General features: G+C 52.7%; 1 protein-coding gene across 3 annotated transcripts in view; it reads left to right on the forward strand.

The window, feature by feature from the left end:
• The window catches only part of KCNIP3 (potassium voltage-gated channel interacting protein 3), an 82,876-nt gene that overhangs the window by 14,872 nt on the left and 46,231 nt on the right, over positions 1-21,773 (forward strand). For 2 of the 3 annotated variants that reach the window (XM_084615333.1, XM_084615334.1), the window contains exon 2: positions 2,254-2,419. In XM_084615333.1, coding sequence (XP_084471459.1) covers positions 2,254-2,419 — 166 coding nt within the window. Of the gene's footprint in view, positions 1-2,253; positions 2,420-8,503; positions 8,799-21,773 lie in introns of those variants that run through there. The other variant, XM_084615335.1, reaches the window with a different exon arrangement.

Here is a 21,773-nt window from a genome sequence, read left to right on the forward strand (position 1 = left end):
AGCTCTTCTACTGACGTCCTGGGATGTCTTAGGCAAGTGACTTAAAAGCTTTTGGCCTGCCTCCATTTTGGCTACATGGCTGGACACCTGAAGTGTAGCAAGCTGGGTCCCCAGAGCAGTGGATTCTTTGGAAAATATCAGCCTCGAGCTCTGTGCCTTAGTTTTCCTCTCAGTAAAACAGGTATAACGGTATCTGTCTACCTTCCTTGGCACAGGGACGTTGGCTGGCTAATCAATGCTTGCCAAGGGCTCTGAGCTCCTTGGATGGCAGGCACAAATGATATGCCGTTATCACTTCCAGGCAGCCCCCCCATACTGAAGCATTGTCACATCGCCTTGCGTGCAATGAAAAGAGAGGCTGGCTCTGATGGACAGACAGATTGAGGTCGGTTCTCTTTTCAGTGGGAGATGGAATAAAACCATCAATTATTCAGCAGACACGCAGCTCTGTTATCTTTACAGATGCGCTCCTCGGAATTTAGAAACCGCAATCTGGGCACCGGTGATGCCAGCCTGAACTCCTTACATGTGTTTCTAAGTGCCCATCGTTGTGGTATTTGGGCACTGGGCAAAGGACAGCACCTCCCATCGGAAGAGTTCAGTGTTCGTAAAACACTTCGGCTGTCCCGACCTGCCAGTGAAGTAGGGTTGTAACTGTCATCCTGGCATCACAGAGGGGAAAATGAGGCACAAAGGCTAAGAAACAGGCTCAAGGCTACCCTGAGTCTGTGTCAGCGTCAGGATCGGACCTTGGTGCACCTGGTTGCCAGTCTAGCACTCCTACAACTCCAGGCCACCCCTTCCTCAGGAAAGAGGAAGAGGCTGGGCCTTAGGAAACCACCATCATCTCATCCCTGTGGCAGCATCTCTTCAGAACTGCCCCTGCAGGCAGGCTAAAGTGGGGTGGAAGGGTGTGTGTGTGTGTGTGTTGGGATGAGAACGGGGGCTGTGGGGGGTGACAGCTATGGGGACTGGGAATGCACCCGTAATGGTCCTGGTTGGAGGCAGAATGCTCTGGGGGAATTTCTGTGGAGAGCATGGCACGGGGCAGGGATGGGCTGGAGATCAGGGATGGGGGTGGCCAGAGGTTTTCCGGTTTCCTGGGCGTCTGCCGAAACCTGTCGCTGGGGCCGCGAGAGCCGCCTCCTCTGCAGTGCCTGCCCTGCTCCCCGTTCATCTCACATCTGATCTCAGCCTGCTGCCGCTCTCCGACCCCAATGCGGGGCAGCTCCCCCCGCCAACTTCCAAAGCTCCTGCTCCACAGGCAGAATGTTTCTGCCCCTGTGTGGCCCACGCTGCGCCCAGTCACTGCGGGAGCTGGTTCCCAAACTGGCCGCATCCAGCCCTCTGCTCTCCTGCTAAAGCCAGCGGGGGTGTAATGGAGGGCAGAATTGGAGGCCTGCTCGTGCCAGCTTCCCGGCTTGCTCGCACAAGTCTCTGCACCGCCCCTTGCGGCTCCCGGTGCAAGAGCTACCTCCTTTGCATCTCCTGCCTGGAGCCGCTCTGCTGCAAGTTGTGCCCCTGCTTTGGGGTCCGCTGTGAGGCTTCGGGGTGCAGAATGGCTGGGGTGCAGGTCCACCCCCGCCGTGTCCCTGCCTGCTCATGCTGCACCTCTGCCCGGCGCGCCCCCCACTCGAATGCCTCCTGTGCTTAGAGGTGGTGCAGGGACATGGGCATGTTTGCAGACCGGCCTCGTACCTGCTTTGTGGCCCCTTTGCTCCAGTCGAGCTGGCATGGAGGGGCCACAGTAGGGTGACCAGACAGCAAGTGTGAAAAATAGGGACGGGATGGGGGGTAATAGGAGCCTTTCTAAGAAAAAGAACCAAAAATTGGGACTGGCCCTATCAAATGAAGACATCTGGTCACCCTAGTCCACAGGCTGATGTTGCATTAGCCCCACAGCGCCCTCTCCCTCTGCTCTTGTGTTGATTAACTCAGGGGGGATTGTCACATCCTCTTGGCATGAGAGAGGATGCCTGACATGAAGATGCAGTGTGTGTGTGTGAACAGCAGTTATTACAGATGGGGTCCGAACCCCAGGGTCAAATGTGTCCCCCTGACTTTGGGGGCAATCAGAGCTCTGGGGCTTGGACCCAGTTCTGCTGGTAGCTGTCATGCATTGATATCTCCTAGCTCGCCATGCCCACCTGCGTGGGGCACTGTAAGGGGTAATTGCAGGTGGTGAGTAGGAACCTGGCTGTCTATGTGACTTCCCCACCTCTGGGCGCTGACCTGGGCTGTGTTCCGCTGCAGGACGAGACCAAGGAGACTGACGGGAGCCTGCTGGGCGACTCAGGTCACACTCCCCCAGGGAAGAAGGGGCATGTGAAATGGCAGAAGCCGCAGCTCACGCGCAAGGCGCTGCTGAAATGCTGTCTGGTGAAGCGGATCCTCTCCCGCGCAGTGCCCGAGGGATCAGGTAACGAGCACGGAGATGGGGCTGGGAACTGGGGCTGGGGCCTGGGTTGTCTCCGTTTGGTGTCAGGTTCTGGATAAGGGATTGGGAATCTCTCCCCTCCAGACCAGCGACATCGAGAACTTCCCAAGCCTGTAAAGTTCCACCTGGGACCACCAGGCGAGGGAGGGTGGGGAATGGGAATCCATCTGCCTCCACATCTGTGCCAACGCTGCCAATCCCCCATATGCTGGCAGAGCGCCTTCCCTTTTGTGCCCGGCCCTGCCCAGTGGCCCCATCAGACCAGTCTCCCTAGAGCAGCCTTGCCGAGACACTCCTGCCCTGGAGGTGGGAATTGGGGCGGGGAGGGTCAGTCTCTTATCCGCCTCCTGTCCAGGCCAGTCATAATCCTGCATAATCCCCGGCTCCTTTCTAGAACATCGCTCTGAGGATTAATGCCGGGAGCAGCTGTTGAGATCCAGAACAGTCTGGGCTTCAAATCCCCTAGGTGGATCTGTGCAGCATCCCACTGTCCCCCCGCCGTGGCCCCTTCCCTCCATCCCGCCCCAGCAGTCCCATCTGATTGGCTGCAAGGGAGCAGCATTATAAAGCCATATGAACATGACAGACCTGGAAGGCCCCTCCCTCGCCCAGCTTATTTTTACACCATCCCACACTTTCAGCCTGGGTCACCATAGCTGTTTCCCAGGTTCCTGTATGGAATGTGCTGCTGGGGTTTCTTTCAGTGGCTTGTGCCCAGGGTATATTGTGCCCTTTGTGGAAATGGTGGGCCCCTGAAAGAAGGTCCCCGTGCCGCTTCTGGAGGAACCCCCTCCTCCTCCAATTTGGCCTCGGTAGCACGGGTCACCCAGCCCAGCCCTGTTGCCTCCTATCCATAACATGTGTGAATGCAGGGTCAGCGACGCAGCGTGGTATCCACGAGCTGCCCAGTGGGATCAGAAGGTGACTTGTCTCCAGCTTTTAATTTAGTTGGGAATTGGTCCTGCTTTGAGCAGGGGCTTGGACTAGATGACCTCCTGAGGTCTCTTCCAACCCTGATATTCTAGGATTCTATGATTCATCCCTGCCGATGGAAGCAGCTTCAGACTGGCCCATGAGCAAAATCTCCCTCCCACCCTCCAGAAGCACAGGGCCCCAAGCAGTTGCTTGTACTTGGAGGCTTCCCTGCAGGTCCCTTCTGGTTGTACTCTGGCCTGTGCATTTGCTCAGGGGATGATGCGTGTCTGCTCTAACCCTGCATCATTACCTGGTTCCATGGGGGCTTTGGTCATGCCAGGCGAATGTCTGGAGCGGCAGAAGTAGGCTCATGAGTGTGTGTGGGGGCAACTCCCTCTGGTCAATGATGGATCTGTAGCTATTCCAGGGTTAATGTTGCAGCTGAATCTCCCAACTGAGGAAGAGTCAGGATCTGGAATTCATTTCGAGTGTAAAAGAAATCTGCTCTGAAGGGGCTGGGAATGGGTGTGATCACCCCGGAGTCTGAATTGTTGGGTGGATGGGATCCAGTCAATCTGTCTCCCATGCCCTGGAAACCACTGCGATCACCCACCTGCACCTGAGAACTTGCTTCCTGACTCAAGCCGAGCAAGGCTTTCTCTTCTCCTGAGAGGAAGGAAAACAGCTCTGCATATGGAGCTGGATGGAGCTCTGTTTCCCTCTGCAGGTAGCCTGGGTGCTCTGCAGCATGGAGAGATTCATTCCTGCTACGGCTCTGCAAGCTATGGCTGGATGCAAATGTGTGCAAGGAGCAAAATGTTCAGTGTGGGTGTTTGTGGCTCACTCCCAGCTGGGGTGGGGAGAGAAGTTTGTTGGTTTGCCAAGGGCGGAAGAACGCCTATGGTTCCCCTGTTCATGGCTCATGGTCCAAAAGAAATACTCGGCTTGTCCTAGCTTCATCCGTCTCCCAGATGTTACTGGGAGACACTGGAATGTCTTCCTCTGCTGGTGTGAGGTTGTGTTCAGATGCTGGGTGTTAGGTGTGCTATACATGGGCTGCTGGGCTAAACTCTAATCAGACAGGTAAACTCTAGCCAGATCCAAGCCTTTAGACCTCGGCCATCCCACTCCATAACCTAACACCACAGCTGCGTTCCTCAGGAACCATCTCATCACAAGGGGAAGTCCTGATCCTGTGTTAATAATGTCCCCTTTGCAGGGTCAATGTACAGGGACTGAACCCTGGATCTAAAAGCATGAGCTGCTACTGCCGGAAGCAAAGGACCAGATCCTTTAGCTCACTGGTTCTCAGCCTGTGGTCTGCAGAGCCCTGGGGGCCCTCAGACTATGCCTAAGATTTCAAAGGGGTCAGCACCTCCATTTGAAATTTTTTAGGGGTCCACGAATGAAACTTCAAAACCCACTGCTTTAGCTCATGAGTAGCAAACTCCTCCATAGAGCAAGGTGGAAAATAGCTTTTCTGTCCCACGGGAATGTTTGAGGTTTGAGGGCCGGTGCGGGACAAATTCCTGTCTGGATTCTGAATTCTTGAAAATTGTCCCATTAGGGACAGTTGGATTGAGTCAACTGAAGTGTTCTGGTTTTGATTTTGAGGTTTATCAACTTTTTTTTTTTTACTAGAAATTAGCTAACATTTCAAAATGAAAAGACATTTGGAACCAAAAACCTAACTTTGTTGTTGTTGTTAACGTCAAAATGGGGCTTTCAACAACTTTGAAACTTTCCTTTTTTTCTTTTCTTCCCCAAAATGGGAAATTTGCCACGATGGCCCTTTTCCTACAGAATTTTGGTTTTGACACATGCATTTTCCAACAACAAAAAAAGTTGGTCGGAAAAAATTCCTTTCCCATTGTACTCCTAAACCTCCATGTCATGTAGACACTAACGGGGACAAAGAGCCAGGCTCATATCAACGTGGGTTACGGGGGCACTTTCCCAGCAGCTGGAACTCACTGCCACAAGAACTACCCTGAACCTCTGACCCATGCAAAACTGGCCTCCCCATCTTAGCTTCACCCCAAGAGAGGGTGAAAGGCAGGCAGAGACCCTCCCTGCAATCGGGAGTGTAAAACCCCGCTGCTGTAACTGGGACTGCTTGTCTGAGTGTGAATGAGGGCCCAAGATGCAGGATAACAGGGAATCAGCTTGTCACCAGCATCAGCAGAGAGGCCTAGAACTGAATGAGCCAGAAGGACTGAACTCTTCTTTCCTTAATCCTCCTGGTCAAGGCAGAGGCACACGGCACATTTCCCCTGCCCTGTTAGGGCCGTATCTGTTCTGTGGGATCTAGCAGACAGAGCACCAGACTGGGAGTCAGGAGACATGCATTCAGTTCCCAGCTCTGCCCCTGACCTTAGGCACTGCTCCTCTGTGACTCAGTTTCCCCCTCCCAATGTCTGTCTGATCATGAGCTCTTTGGGGCCGGGAGTGACTTCAGGGCTATGAGCATGTACAGCACGCAGCACAATGTGGCCCTGATCTCGACTAGGAAGCGCCTGGTATACAAAGACTTGTCTGCAGGGGGTGCGAGCTGATAACTCGCTAACTAAGCGGTGCCCAGTGGCTGGAGGGAGAAGTTAGACGAATTCAGAGTGGAAATAACACAGACCCTTCTAACAATGAGTGTAATTAACCACAGTAAACAGCTTACTAAGGGTTGTGGTGAATTCTCTGACTGGCCATTTTAAAGCCAAGAGTGAAAGTTTTTTTCAAAGTTCTGCTCTGGTTGAGACAGGAAAGAACTGGGGGGTGTCCTATGGCCTGTGCTATCCAGAAGGTCAGATTAGAGCTCAGTGGTTCTTTCTGGCCTTGGAATTGGGGAATGCATCCCCTTCAAAGGGCAGGGGCTGAAATCTCTTCGCTGTAAAACCTCCTCTGATGGCTGGCTGCAGTTCATCCAAGTGAACCAGGCAGGAGTGAACCCTCTATCAGCTGCCACCATGGGATGCCAGGTGCGAGGATGTGTCCAGATAAGGCACTGGGGGAGTGGGCTGCAGTGAAGGAAGTGGCTGAGGAGAGGTTGGGTCAAGGCCTTACCTACAGCCTCTATGTGACAGCCACCCTTTTGGCCAACCTGGATTGAACCGACCAGGGACCTCCAGAGCTACAAGCTTGAGAATGAAGAGCGCAGACTCCAAAGTGTGTGTGTGGGGGGAGGGGGGGGCAGTCAGATCCTCTGCGGATTAGCACAGAGGGGGGCCTGTACCGAGCTCAGCACTGCTAGGAATTGATGTCTTAGCCTTGCCGCAGGTGCTGGGGGTCTGATTACACCACGGGAAGCAGGAATTGTCCAGTGCTAAGCACAGTTATTAATACCTTGCCAGTGTTCTGGGAACCGTGCTTCTACACTGGGAATTGTCTTCGGCCCGTGAAGGTCAGGAGAGCAGACGGGGAGAGGGAGCCTGAGACCAGTGGGAGGGGGAAGGAGCTGATCCCCTCCCTTGAGTGGGGAGCCCCTCGGCCCTACTGGCTTCCAGTGGAAATGGGAATAGGGAAGGTGATGGGTGCCCTCAGTTCCCACTGAGCCACGCATGCCCTTCCTGGGAACCACTGCATCCTGGGGACTCAGTTCTGACCCATGTAGCCTGGGTGCCCAGTCCCAGATGCTTGCTTGGTGGGCATGCAGCCTTGTCTGGGCAGTGGGGGTGTCTTATTGCTCAGGGCAAACTTCCCCACTCAGCTAAGGGTCAGGCCAGGCCAGGGGGATGGGCACAGATGTGGAGATCAGGGGGGATTTAATGCAGGTGAAATATGGGCCAGGGGGAAGTGCCACCAGGGATGTGGACTGACCTCTCCCGCCCCAAGGCCTAGCTTAAAAACAAGGTTGCCACATCCACCTGGAACACACGAACCACAGGTTCCTGCTAACACATCCTCCTCCAGTGCCCAGGAGGATTTAAAGAGCACAGGACTGGGAATCAGGACTCCTGGGTTCTATTCCCTGTCTTGCTGCTGACTTCCTGTACACTGTGAGCAAGTCCCTCCCCCACCTCCCTCTGCCTCACTTTCCCTGTCTGTAAAATGGGTATGATGCCCCCTTCTTAAAGAGCTTTGAGATACTCAGGAAGAAGTTGTGCCCCTCTGGCACTGATGGGTGTTGTCCAGGCCCCTCTGGCCAAATGCCTGCATTCCCCAATGCCTGTTGGGACAGGGCCTGGTAGGCCAGAAGGTTCTGCTGTGGTGGGGAATAAAACATCTAGACCAGGAGATCCCCATCCTGATTCAATGGGGACAAGGGATACTTAGTACACTGGAAGAGCAGGGTTTTGCAATGCAGTGGTGGAGTGTGTTGGTAACCTTGCTTTGGGGAGAAGGTCAGAGCTGCACAGCCGTGACTCCTGCCTCTCGGCTGGCTGGCTGGATGTTTAAACAGGAAATAAGCCCTAATATCAGGGCAGTGACCGCAGCTCAAGGGGTAGGGAGCTGTGGCTTTGGACTAGAAGGTTATGAGTTCTATTTCCTCTAAGGAGTGGAGGCCATGGTTGTGGGGACAGCTGATGACCAAAGACTCATGAGCTCCTCTCCTGAAGCAAAATGAGAAGTCTGAAGCAAATTGTCCATCTGTTGGTGGGGCTCTGAGAGATGTCCCTGGCCTGGGGAGCGGCGGGGACTCTGGGGCATTTGAGACAAAGGGACAGACTGGCACAAAGAGAATTGCAAAGCATGCAGGGCGGCTAGGGTTAACATGGAAGGCAAGTTTTCTCCTCTGCTCCCAGGGGATGGCGGGTTGAGCGGGAGTTTTTGTGGTACGCAGCTCCTTGGCGGAAGGCAATCTGAAATTCAGGGACTCAATGCGGCTTTGGCCAGAAAAGGCTAAACCAGCACACGACAGTGCTGCCTTAAACTTACTAAAATCTAGGGAGTAGTAACTGTACCATGGTGGGAAGGGGGAGAGGAGAAAGTAGGTGATATTCTGAGGATGGGGAGCTTTGGGATTCCTGAATTCAGCAGGAAGAAGAATGACGTTGTGCATTGCTGGGTGTTGCCAGAGGGGTCTGGAGAAGGGCCTGTATTCCCGAACACCCTGTGGAAGGTGGAGAAATACCTTGCGCTCAGCTAGAGAAAATACAACTTTGCAAGAGACTCCAGCACGGAGCGGGAGGGGAGACCTGCGGAGGAGGAGTCAGAGCAGGTGGAGTGGGAGAGAAGGTCAGTGCAGCTGAGAGCAGCAGAAACAAAGCACTTACCTTAAGGAAACCCAGACAACTTGGCCCAGCGAGGCAGGGCAGGGCGAACGGAAGGGGTGTGGGGCAGTGCTCAGGCCTGCTAGAGCGAGACAGGATGCCCCCGAAAGAGGCCAAAGAGGCAGACACCTCGGTGCGCTTCCTGGAAGCGCGCCTTGAGATCTGGGACTTCAGCTGCAAGAAACATCTGGGCAATTTGATCAGCCACTTCTTCCGCTTGATCTCCGGGGACCTGTCCCAAGGTAAAATGTGCAGCAGTGCACCCACAGCTGCGAGGCGTTTGGAGGGAGCAGTCAGTGTGGGCCAATGGTGTTTTGGTGGCTTGTAGAGCCCAAGCAGTGGGGGATGAGGGAGCTGAGTGTGGCTGGGAGCCAGGGAATCTGGAGTTCGAATTCTGCCTCTGACCTACTTGGGCCCGCTGCATCCCCTTGCTGTACCTCAGTTTCCCCATCTGTAAAATGGTGGCAAAAGGCTCCCTCCCATGGGGGTGGTCCGGGTTATTAATGTTTGCACAGTGTGTTGAATAGATAGAGCACTGGGTATGTGCTGGATGTCCCAAGGGGGGAGAGATGAAGGAACTGAGGGGCTGTGTTCAAAAGATTCATGGAGCTCCCTGCAGGGCTCGATGTGAGGGGCAGCCAGCAATGGAAGGAGTAAGGAAAGGGGGAACCGTCCTGTGGGGAAAGGGACGGAGCTGGGGACGTAACTGGCATGGTGAGAAAGGGACAGGAGAGGAATGGGATTCTTGGTTTGGAGAACAGACAATTGTAAAGCTTGACCAGGTAATTCCATCCACCCGCCCTTCATTGCTCTGTCTGAGCTGGATGGATTCTCAATGGGGTCCAGAGGGATCTTTTCAAATAGCCAAGGGGCTACTAGATGGGAGGTTCTGTCCCCGGTTAAGGAAACTCTCTGCAACTGAGAAGCCCAGGAGCAAGGACGCCTTTCTGAGAGGCACAGCCCTAGTGACCACCCATCCTTTGGGGAAGTACCTGTGATACTGGGAGCTGCCGTGATGGATGGACAGATGTGGAAGCAGGAACTAAGGTTGCAGATGCAGCTCGGTGGCATTAGACAGCCAGGAAAGGGAGAGCGACTGCTGGATTTCATGGGCCAGGTTAGGTCTCCCAAGTGGTTGGGATGGGAACACTTGGGAATGGGTCTCCCAAGTTGACAGGACGAGTTTCCCCAATGGGTTCAGTTTTCTATGAAGGAGGTCTGGGCCAGGTTTCCTCATGTCTCTAATCTCCCCATCACGGCAGCGCATAGATTCCTGGTTGCTGGGAACCCCCCTATCCCGGCTCCGTGAGAGGGCCAGCTCCATGCCGGGCATTCCTGTCTAACCAAACCTTCTCTCCCCTGAAGGAGGATTGAGAGAGCAGGGAGACCTCAGCCGCGAGCTGCCTGATTGACTCTCTTACTGGCTGTTCTTCCCTCATTTGCTGGAGGAGGCCGAGTCTCTTGTTAAACACCAAACCCAGCGCTGCTATTAATTAATTGGAATCGGGCACAGACAGCCGCCTGGCTCCAGAGATTATCCGCTAACTCAATCAAGCAGCCGGCTGGAGCATGCTCACTCCGTGCCCTTCATTTGGGCAGAGCAGGATCTCCCCTCCTTTGGAACTGCGGAATCCACTGGCCCTGCTCCGGCCATCACTGTAATCACCTTGCATAGTAGGGCAATGCTACCTCATGGAGATGTTTCTATTCCTGCAGCTACTCACAGAGGGGGTTCTAGCCACCCCTAGATTTGGCAGGGGGCTGGCAGTATTCCCATGGTGATTTCTCCAAGCATGGCGACTAAGGGCTTTGAAGCATCTTCAGTCTCTCGCCTGTGTGTCTGGGACTTTCTAGAGGGGGTTTTAACATTGTAAGAAGGGAAAGTAACCTCTGGTGTGGGTGTATTATAAGCGTCCTTCTGTGCCTGATCCCAAGTGGATGTGAGTCTGCTACAGCCCCGGCTAGGGAGCTTTAGCTCAAACAAGCAGCTCCAGCTGTTGGCCCTGGCTGTCCCTGGTTCAATTCCTAATGTGTTTGGCCTTCATGTGACCTCATCTTAAGTTGCACGCATAGGTCTGTGCAGGTTTCCAAAGAAGGGTTCGTGGCTAAACTTTGTTGTGGTGGGGTTTTTTAATTGACTCTAAAGCTCAGGAAGGAACAGAGGAGGCAGGATCATGGATGGAGGAAGAGGAGGGCAGTGAAGAACTCTGTCAAAATGCAAACGAAATCACATAAAAGCAGCATTGGTATTCCAATTCAGGGCAGGCTTTGTCACAGCTCTTGGGGAGATAGTGGTAGAGAGGAAGGGTGGTTTTATGGCTAAGGCACAGGCCTGGGATGGTTCAATTCCAGCTGTGTCCCAAGACTACCTCTGTTGCCAATTAAATCTCTTTGCCTCAGTTTCCCCATCAGTGAAATGGGTATAGTAATGCTTTTCTAACTAGCAGGGTGTTCCAGAAGGATACATTCACGACTGGTGTGTGAGGGACGCATATTCTACTGATAAGCACCATAGAGAAACCAGCAAAGACTCCTGTGGATGCAATGTAAAGCCACGGTCCTTGACTTTCATGGACATTAAAACCCTTGTTTTTGTAAGCATCTAACACGGTTTTGTGGCCAAACTCCATCAAGGGAAATTACCCCTGAAGAATGAACTGGAGTTTGTTTTACTTTGTTAATCTGTTATACAGAGTTGCTGGACACTGTTAAACAGCTGCTGTGTTCCACTCCAGAAGTAGCTGCCTATCAGTGATTTGCAGCAGGCAGGGGAATGGTGAGCCACATACCTTACCTACCTCATAGGGATGCTGTACGGGAGAATTATTTAGGGGCTGATTCTGCAATCCTTAAAGGGACTAGTCAGTACAATCTCAAAGGACCTGCCAAACCAGAGGGGGTACTCAATAGTAATTGCTACTCCATGTAAAAACAGCAGAATCGGGTCCTTTTGGCTTGTAAAGTGCTTCTGAGATGCTAAGATAAGAGAGGCACTGATCAGCTGACACACACTTTGCCTAAGGTTTCTCTGTAGTGGGAGCTCTAGGCTGGGAAACAGGACACAGGGCCTGTGAAAAATCAGGGCCGGAAATATATTCCTGCTGTACAATTGTCACGTACGTAACCAAATATTCTCGTTGCTGATCCAGTAGGCGGTGCACTGCCCTCCAGCTAACACTGAGCCAATGCGCCCAGCCTGGTGCTAGGAGCCGCTATGGGACTGGAACTGCCATCTTCTAGATGAGAAGCGATCGTGTCTTGACCTTCTGTGGCTCTAACAGGAGAAATGGGTTGTTAACAGCGATGTCTTGGTCAAATTCCTGCGCTAGCACTAATTATCTCCTGCCTCCCCAAAACTCTGTGTGTAGCTTAGTTGAAGTTTTTTTCAATCCGCCTGAAAATCTGATGTCATGCATTGCTCCATCCTGTTAAACAGCTGTCATGCCCCACCCCAGAGGTGGCTGCATTTCAGTGGTGCATGATTGAAAGCATTATATAAATAAATTAATTGCCATAATACTCTAATGAATTGTCCCTATTTAGAGAAAGAGAAATCCTGAACAGTTATTTGCCAGCGCGTTCTGTGCATTAAATATTTCATTTTTAATATATTTTAAGTAAATTTCCCCCCCAAACTAGAAACTCTTAGTAGGTGTAATATAATGATCCAATACTTAGGGTAGATAACAAGGTTTTCAATCTATCATTGTTGATGCATGTATTATTTACTGTGTGTATGTCGGCGGGGGGGGGGTAATAGGAGCCTATATAAGAAAAAGACCCGAAAATCGGGACTGTCCCTATAAAATCGGGACATCTAGTCCCCCTAGTCTATTGGTTTGAGTCTAAAATTGTACATCCTAGACCCCCTACTACTAATGGCAGTTCTCCTTTAGCTCATGTGTTAGCGGCGTGTGCTTTCAGAGCAGGAGGCTGAGAGTTCTAGCCCTGCTCTTGCTGTGAAGTTTGAGGTGGCCATGGGGGGCCAGCATAATAAGAACTAAGACGGCTCATTTTATCATAAGGTTCAGCCTGTCTATTGTGGAGCTGAGCCAAAGCAAGCTTTGGACCACCTGGCCTTTGAAGTTGGGATCTGGGGCTGACCCTATCTGCCTGGGCCCTGTTTCTAATCCCATCACTGCTCTAGGCTCTGATTCTGGTTACCCCTTTGCTTAGCCATTCATGCTCTGGCCCAGTGTGGCTGTTACACTCTGTACATAGAGGTATTAACCCCAGTGAGATGCCTTGTCCTGATCTTATTGAATTCAGTGCCCATTTTGCCCTTGATTAATGGGATCACGACCAGCAAAATGGACACGTTTCACGCCTTCCATAAGTTTAATAGTGTTAGAAATGCTATTAAGAGTGCAAGCCCGCAGTCCTTCCTCAGGCAGAGCTCCCATTAACCTCCATGGGGGCCTTGGTGAGGGCTGCAGGATTGGCCCCAAAATGAGAGATTTCTGGAAGTTTTCATTTCAATCTCTTTGTGTGAAACAGCAAACAATTCAAAAACCACCAGCACTAATTGCTCTGACTGGTCCTGTTATAACACGTTGTGTTGTCCTTTATGTGCACCAGCTACTAGAAGGTGACAGCCTACTGCTGCTGCCAGCCATTGGAGTTCCTACTTTAGCTCAAGTGGCAGAGGGTCATATTGCAAGTTACAGGTTAGATCTCTGCTAATAACAAGAGGTCCTCATATGGTCAGTTTCAGCAGAGAAGCTGAGAGCTTGATGGACTGTGGAGATCAAACTCCCCTCCAATTGCTACACCTGGTATTTCAAGGTCAAGCTGGTTGGGGAAGCTTCCAGAGCTGCTGCTGTCTGTACTTGTTTTCTTTCACCAGCACTAAATTAATTTTAAACCCACAGAAATGAAAATGAAGGTGTGTATTGGGGGTGGAGGAGGGAAAGAGACACTCCTGGAGTAGATGATCAAAAGACACAAAAATAGACCAGAAGGGAGCCTAATTTTGGAAGTTATTTTCCATTGCCAGAGCCTCTCTGTAGCTGCATCAGAAACCCTATGCCACTTACGTGATGCTCTATAGGCTGTGGAGAAAATAACATTTCAGACCCATGAACCTCTGCGTCTCCAGGGACTGCACTGAAAAGCCGGAGCTACTGTCTACTTAGATCGCTCCAGGTTGGTGTTTTTAAGCACAAGTAACTTTTCCAGTTTAACTGAGTCCACCTGAAAATTCAGATTCCACATGGATTCACTGACAGTTGCTAGACAGTCTCTGTACTCTGAGCGCTGCATGCGAGGCAGAGATGATCAAACCGGTGAGATGCACAGTGTCCCTTTGCAGCTCTGATTCTGCCTTTATCTTTGCCAGTGGCTGCTGGTGGGTTGACAGCCCCATGTTTTCCGGGAGCTGTTTGAAGACAACAAAATCCGTCCCCCAATCCTAAATATAGTCTCCACTTACTTCCCCAAGTGAGAACTCCTTGGCTCTTGTTTGTATGATCTGTACACTTTAGATCTGCATCTGGAGCGTAGAACATGAATGACTTGCAGATTTTTGTGGCTATATAAGACCCCACGTTTGTAACGCTGCTGCATGCCAGGGCTACAGCTTCAAGGTGACAGCGGTGGTAGAACTCTCACCCTTCTGATCCTAAAGCGCAGGCCCCTTGGGCTAGAAGTTATGGAGACTCCCCATTAGCAGTATGGGCCTATGACACAAAGATGAGCAGCTCTGATTTCGTCTAGTAGAGGGCAGAGCTGCACAAACACACTAGTCAGCACGTAGCAAAACTTAGTATCTGATGTAACCTGCCTATATGGCCCAGAAATTATCAATATAAGGAGAGCAACTAAAAATGTACGCAACTTGTGGGCCAAAAATGAATGAATATCTGTTTCTTCTAACATAACCAGGCAGTCCTTATGGAGAAGGCATCTTTAGTTAATTACCAGCATAGAAACCAATCATGCAAGTTCCTTAAATATACAGATAAACCAATGGGGCGGGGGGGTGGGGGGGGGCTATGAGGAAGCCAAGTACCTTACAAGATCTCGCCCTTGAATTCCAGATTTCCTGGCAGTGAGATCTGGCCGGCTGTTACATAAATCTCCCCAGGGAAGCAATGGATGCTCCATCACTTAAGGCATTTGCAGCTGGACTGGACAAAATGCTAGTAAACAGCACAATAGGGGCTGATACTGTATGGGGTGGAGGGGAATTAGATGGGACTTAATAGGTCTTCGTTCCTGACTTATACCGGAGTCAGGACAGAATCAAACCCAGCCAGCCAAAGGACTACATGGGGGTGGGGGGTAGGGGGGAGGAGAGAAATATTGTCTTTTTTCCCCCAAACCGCTTGAATCTCTTCTGAACATTTTCATGTTGTTCAAAAAGTCACTTTTGGCAGGGGGTGAGGTGTGGGGGCGGGTCAAAAATGTTTTGGCAAAATGTTCACCTGCTCTGTACCATTTATTAACACCTCTATTAATCATGTGTTATAAACAGCTTAGAAAGGGTTACGGGGACCTTTAATATAAAGGGTGATTGCACGCAATGGCCGTCTCCCCAGTGACTGCAACAATGAAGGGGCGACAAACTTGCCCCTTGCAATAACTGCATCTGTTCTTGGAGCGCATCGAGGTGGATTTAGTCTGACCATCTCTCTCTCCACCCCATCCTGATGTTGCATAAAAAGCAAGGCACGGTGGGCTTTAGGAAGTAACATTAATTATGGGGAAAGCAGGGGGTTGTCCCATATACAGTTCTGGAAATAAAGCCTCTTAGCTGGACGGTAGCATTTTTCCTCCCTGGATCTTAAAGTGCCTGTGTGGGCCAATATCATTGTGTGGCCTAGTAGATCAAACACTAGACTGAACCTCAGGAGACCTGAGTTATAGAACAACTCTGCCCTGGCCTGCTGGGTGGCCAGTTTCAGGCCAGCTCCATGCCTCAGTTTCCCCATCTATAAAATGGAGCTGATACTGCCCTGAGATGGCTCTACTGATTGAAAATAGCTAGGTCATAGCAGAGGCCCGAAGTGAGGAGACAAACCTGGGATTTGGGAGGGCTGTGTGGTGCAGGTTGTCTCTCTCTGCCTCCTGAGAGCCAGCCTCTGTTTCTGTGTCGTGGCAGCATCTTGGCCCCACTAAAGTTCTGTCAGCTTCTGTTATAAGACCTCTCCCAGCCTGGTGGTGGGGCGTTCCAGGGGAAGGACAAACTGCTGCTGAGTTTAGTGCCCTTTGGGGTATGGCGTAAAGCTCACCGATTTCATTCAAGCCCATCCTGGCAAGCTCCCGGCAGGCTGTGGTGTGCAGAGAAGGGGCAGTGATTGTCATGAGGGGTGACTCATCTATTGTTGGCTGATGGAGAGAGGAGTGGTGTGTGAACACCTAAACAAACAGGGTTATTGAGTCTTTATGCTTGCTTAGAGAATAACTCCTTCTCCCCTCACTTGCCCCGTCCCCCAGTTGACTTTGCAAGGAGGATGCAGCAAGGAGTGATTATAGCATGGTGTGGTGAATGGATATGTGGCAGACCTGGGTTTTATTTCTAGTTCTCACACTGGCCTCCCGTGTGACCGTAGGCAAAAGTCCCTTCCCTTCTCTGTGCCTCAGTTTCCCCTCCCACCCTTGGTCTGTCTTGTTTCTAGATTGCAAAGCTCTTCTGTGCAGACACTCATCCTGTGTGTGTGTACAGCGCCTAGTGCAGTGGGCCAACTGGCTCAGCGCTGCTGTGATATAAATAACAGAACAGCAGAGAACGGAGTTGGGACCTGTTATAGTAGATCCCTCGCGGTCCTGTGCTCCTGAGTCTACTGTAAATTCCAGCTCTGGGAGGGTGTTTGCTTCATATTCAGAAGAGGGAGATTTGGTGTCAGGAGTCCTGGGTTCCCACCACGGGGCCAAGGGTCCTGACTCTGCCACTGACTCACTACATGACTTTGGGCAAGTCTCTCCCCTTCTTCTCTGCGCCTCACTTTCCCAAGTGCAAAGTATCCGCATATTCCCACCCCCAGTAACCAATGGTTTCGGGTCCTGTCCTTTGCTTCCTGTCCTAGTGTTGGGCGGGGGACAGACGGCGCTCTGGGGAACGTGGCAGCCAGCAAAGGCAGATCCCAGCTTAGGGGCCCACACCGGAAATGGCTGCAAGGGGGAGCAATCCACCATCGCTGGGTGGGATGCTCCGAGTGAGCTCTGAGGCCAGCCTTGGGCATCTCCTCGCTGCAACAGCCAACTCTGGTGTCGGAACCCCACTGGGACCTTGACGATTGCATGGGGGAGAAGTGACCCAAATGACAGACGCAGCCAGCGTCAGTGGAGCGGAGAAATGCAAGGGAAGCAGGAAAACTTTCCCCTTCCTCCCAGCATCTCTCAGAGCATGTCTGTAGCTAGCTCCTCGCAGACATGGACGAGGACATGCCAGGGTGAGACAGGGCAGCTTAACGGGGACCAGAGGCTGGGGAACAAGGGGCATCAGGGCAGCCCTAGGGAATTAGGGTCCATAACGGGTGAGGTCAGCAATGGGGTGTTTTCCCAGGTTGGGGGCGACTAGCAGATGGGGCTATACAATGGGGTGGCTGCAGCTCTGGGGGCTTGGAGCCCGTGTAACCAGGGCACCTGTGCAGGAACTCTGGGCTGGGGTCTCCGATGGAGACCTACAGATACCACGGCATGCTGAGCCTGGGTCTTTGGAGCCCAGGCTTGTGGACTCGGTGTTTCAAGCCCACGCTGTATTGTAAACCTGGGCTTAGAGCTGCTGGACTCAGGTCTGTGGCTTGAGCTGTGTCCACACTGAAAACTGACGGGGCTTGGACCTTAGTCTCAGTGGCACCTGGGCTCTGACCCACCTCCCTAGCGGAGTCCTGGGTGCTTGCTGACCCGAGTCAGACTGATTTGTCTGGCCAGAAGGTGCAGCTTGGGCTCAAAACTGAGTCCGAACCCAGGCTTAATGTGCCATGGAGACCTCTCCCGTGGGACTATCACCGTGCTGAAGGCTTGAAGCTCATCCCCTTCAGAGTCTGTACTTAGTCCATGACCCAGCATGATGCTACGAGGCCCTGTGCTGCAGGAGCTGGCCGGGCAGGTTGAACCAGTGTTACCGTCTCCCACTGCCCTGTAGCCCCCACTTCTCCCTTGTTCAGCAGAGCGGGTGCAGAGAGGCCTAAAGGCGGGGGTCTGGGTCTGTATGATCTGTCCTTGAGAAGTGGTATCGGTGATTCAGCAGGGCCATCTGAGGCAGCACTGAGCTTACTGCCAGGTGCTACGTGGTGGTGTCCCGCCATCTACTGGGCAGATGTAAAACGGAGCTCTTCCTTGCTTGGCACGAAAGCTCCCCTACCACCTGGCTGGCTGCTGTTTGCAGCATAGAGGGGTATTTTTTTTACCCCTTATGTCCTGGCTAAATTCAGCTACCTTCCTTCCTCTTGAATTGTCCCAGCTGTTCCCTGACACTTCCCCTCCCATACTCTTCCGTTGCTCCGATACACACTGCCCAGTTCCACCCCAGAGGTGGCCACATTGCAGCAGCTGAAGTGATTCCCAAATAGTTTGCGTTGGGCTTTTGGGAGCCCTTGGGATGAAGGGAGCTGGGCTGGAAAGGCCATTTGATATTCGTATTGACTTTCCTCGGCTTCATGGGGGTTGACGGCAGAAGGTTCACCTCTTTCAACGTTGGCTTTGTCTCTGCTGAGGACATGGGGAAGCGAGTCCCTTCATTGGCCCTGCTGTAATTGCAACCAGCACAGCAAGATCAGATGTCTCCTTGTGGGACAAGGAGTCCTCTCCAATTCTGGCTAATGCAGCGCAGCCAGCTGGCTGCTTCCAGGTTGGCTCCAGGCATGGTAGGAGGAGGCTGAGGCCTTGAACCACAGCTTCCGAGCCCTGGCCTGGACAGACTGGCCTGTGTGTGGAGCAGTACGTTCAAATGCATCGCTGGTGCCGCTGTCTCTTCTGAGCCCAGCAAGGAGAGAAGCAGCTCCCCCTTCTCCCCTGTGCCAGATGGACCAGCCTGCCTGGGTTTGAGAAGGGGGTAGGGGGATAGGAGGGAGGCTGAGAGCTATGGATTAACAGGGTGGGGCTTTTCCTCCTCTCCCGTCCCCCCTGCCCATTCATCTTCTGCTCTGAAACTAAACCGCAGGCCAGCCCATGTCCTAGGGTTAAATGCAACCCCAGGAGCAGGTGTCACATCTGCTGGCTTGATCTCGAGCCCATGCAAAGACTCCCATTGGCTTCAGAAGGCATCCGGTCAAGCCCCAAGTGCCCTGCAGCCCTTGGCTACTCTCTGCCCAGGTCACCACCTCGTGGCTGCAGCCTAAAGAAAAGAGACGCCCCACTACTGCTAATGGGGCTCTGGAGACGAAAGCCATGAGTTCTAGCCCCCCTGCTGGCTACAGTCCCCTGCTGGGGAAGGGTGAGGACAGGACAAGTGGGGTGTCCCTGTCTCCATCCACGTAAAGGCTTCCAGGGAAGCTGGGTATGGGACTGCCGAGGGGACTGTGCCTTAATGAGACTCGGACGCTGCGTCCTGGAGCAGGAATGAGGAACAAACCCACAGGTCACAGAAATCTCATGGCCGTACTCTGGAAGCGACTTTCCCTCCCTCCATCCCCGTGTCCCTCTCTGTAAACCAGTGATAACAGTGTGAATCCATGGGTGAAATGGGCTATAGCGGGTCTGGGGGGTGGTGTTGCTGTCACGGTGAGAGACGGCCCTCGGCAACTGCAGACCGAACCCAGCACTTATCGCTCTCTGCTCACAGCTGGCAGAAATCCCTTGCACCGCTGCTTATGCCAGTGCCTCCCTGGCGATTGCAGGGCGTTGCACCAGAGTAATTGAGAGCGAGCTTCCAGCTCAGTGTGAAGGCAGCCTGCTACTGCGCACAGACGTGGGGGGGTCAAGCCTCCTGCAGCAGCTGCTGTTCTTGTTCCCGGCTTGCACACGGTATTTTGTTTTGCTTTCTATGCCGTTAACTCTGCCCCATAGTGGGCCCCCTCTCGCAAAGTGCTAAACGCACTCAGGAGCTCCAGGAGCGATCAGCCCTTCGCAGGGTATAGGGAACGGCCGTGTGGCAGAGTTCATCCCATTGCTGTAAAGCGTGGGACTGAGAGGACACAAGGACAGCTGTCGGATCCCACCTAACCCATGCCCCGGGACTCCTCTATTGTAGGGACTTACCTCAACCTTTCTGTATTGATTCTCGCCACACCCCTGTACAACAGAGCAGGGCTGTCTTCTGATCTTTCAGAGGAGAAACTGAGGCCCCGAGAGGCTGAGTGAGTGGCACAAAATAACCCAGGGAGTCCGTGCCAGAGCAGGGGACTGAACGTGGGTCTAGGCTGGTGCCCTAAGCACGGACCACCCCGCCTCTCTCAGGGGGGGGACTGTCCCCTACAGCTCATTTTCTGGTGTTCTCGTGCAGTGTAGATTTAAAAGTCTCAAGTAATGAGGCTCCTCCCGCTCCCCCCGGGGAGATGATGCCCCAGCTTGTTAGATCTCATTTCTCTGAGACCTTTCCAGGTGTTTAGGCGAAACTCCTCTGGTTAATTTCTTCCCATCCCTCATTCATAACTGCACTGGCAGCATCTCAGGGCAAGAAGGATGGACGTTTTCTCCTGTTGAGAGTCAGTGTGATCTTCCTCTGGGGCTGTCGGCTGGCTCCTAGCCCAACTTTCCAGATCAGTTTCACCCACCTGCTTTCAGAACTCACCATCCCCCGGCACGGCACCAGGGCCAGGGGCAACTCTGCTGCAGAGCTATACAAGTTTCTCTCTCTCCAAAGCAGGACTCGTGATCTCAGGAAAACAGGGTTTTGCTGGGCGGGTTGTCATTTCTGCCCGAAATGCATGGAAAGGAAAGAGAAGCCATGCTCTCCTAGGAACGGTCGCCAGATTTCAGCTCGTGTTTTTAGTGCGGATTCAGGCGGGAGATTACGTCTGGACTGGCTGATACGTCCCTGCTTGGGAGACTAGGCGGTTGTCTCTACATTTCAGAGCTGGCCCAAACCTGAAAATATTAGCTGTTTTTATGACATTTACAGTCATGCTGCAAAGAGGGTGGTCTGTCCCTGCATAACAGCCAGCCCTGAGAATCCGGAGCAGCTGAGGGAGGGACAGGGGTTTCTCTCTAAGGAGCTGGCATAATGGAAGAGTGGCAGAAGCCGCAGGAACAGGAAGTCGGTCCCCTGGGACAGCGGGAACCTGCTAGGGAACAAGGACATCCAGGGTGGTGCTCGCTGAAAGAACAAGGCAGAATCCTGCTGGAGGAAGTGAGAGGCGAAGGGGGAAAATCCCCTTGGAGCTATAGCCCAGTGTGGGCTAGGGAACTGTTTGTGTTTGGAAAACCTACCCACCCGGAAAGAGACTCTGGCTGTGCCATGTGGTCTAGGTACAAGCCAGCACTTCACATGCATCTTGAGGCCTCAAGCAGATCTGGGTCCTGTTGCGCTAGGTGCTGTACAAAGCCATATGGGCGATTGGCACTTAACTGTCACTAACTTTCGATGGCTGGTGTACCCCTACCTGCTTTTACGGCCCTATGGAGATCTCTCCCTGCCAACTTCCTCACAGTGAGTGAGTCCCTGCCCCACCACCATTGTCAGTCCATTGACAATGGAAAAGCCAGATCTAGCCACATTCCCGACCCAATTTCTCAGTTCAAAGAAGCCTGGCTGAGTTTTAGATCCACCCCCAAACTCTTGGGTCTCTCCACATGGGCTTGGTCTTCCCCCTCCCACTTTCCCCCCGTCTGCGCCGGGAACCCCAAGTCCTTGTGCTCATGCATCTTGCAGGAGATGAGCTGACAATGTCTCGCTTCATAGCTGGCTGGAGTAGCAGCAGCGAGATGGATGGCTCTGAAAAGTGCCAACTTGAAGGAAACTTCAACCGTACCTGGAACGATTCGAAACCATTAAAGCATCACCGGTTTTGCTGAGCAGAGTGCGCTGAAGTTTCATTTCCATGACTTTTTATATTTAAGTGGGGGGGGCACTGCTGGCTCCCAGCCCCCTTGATCTTCCTTGTAGGGATTGTCAACATACTGGAAGCAACCCCTGGGTGTAGCTTTGGTGGTGTAGATCCCAGGTTCATTCTCTGCAGCTAAAACCAGGAACCTCTGCTGAAAGCCCCATCTGTGTTAGCCAAGGCGGCAGCCGGCTCTTCAGCCCGTATATGTGGCCCGCCACCACTAGAGGGACAGAGAGAGGGCCAAACTGAGCAGGTGTGGGTTATAAATGGACTGGTGCCTGGAGACCC

This window comes from Lepidochelys olivacea, assembly GCF_965140295.1.
Source record: "Lepidochelys olivacea isolate rLepOli2 genome assembly, chromosome: 26".
NCBI lineage: Eukaryota > Metazoa > Chordata > Testudines > Cheloniidae > Lepidochelys > Lepidochelys olivacea.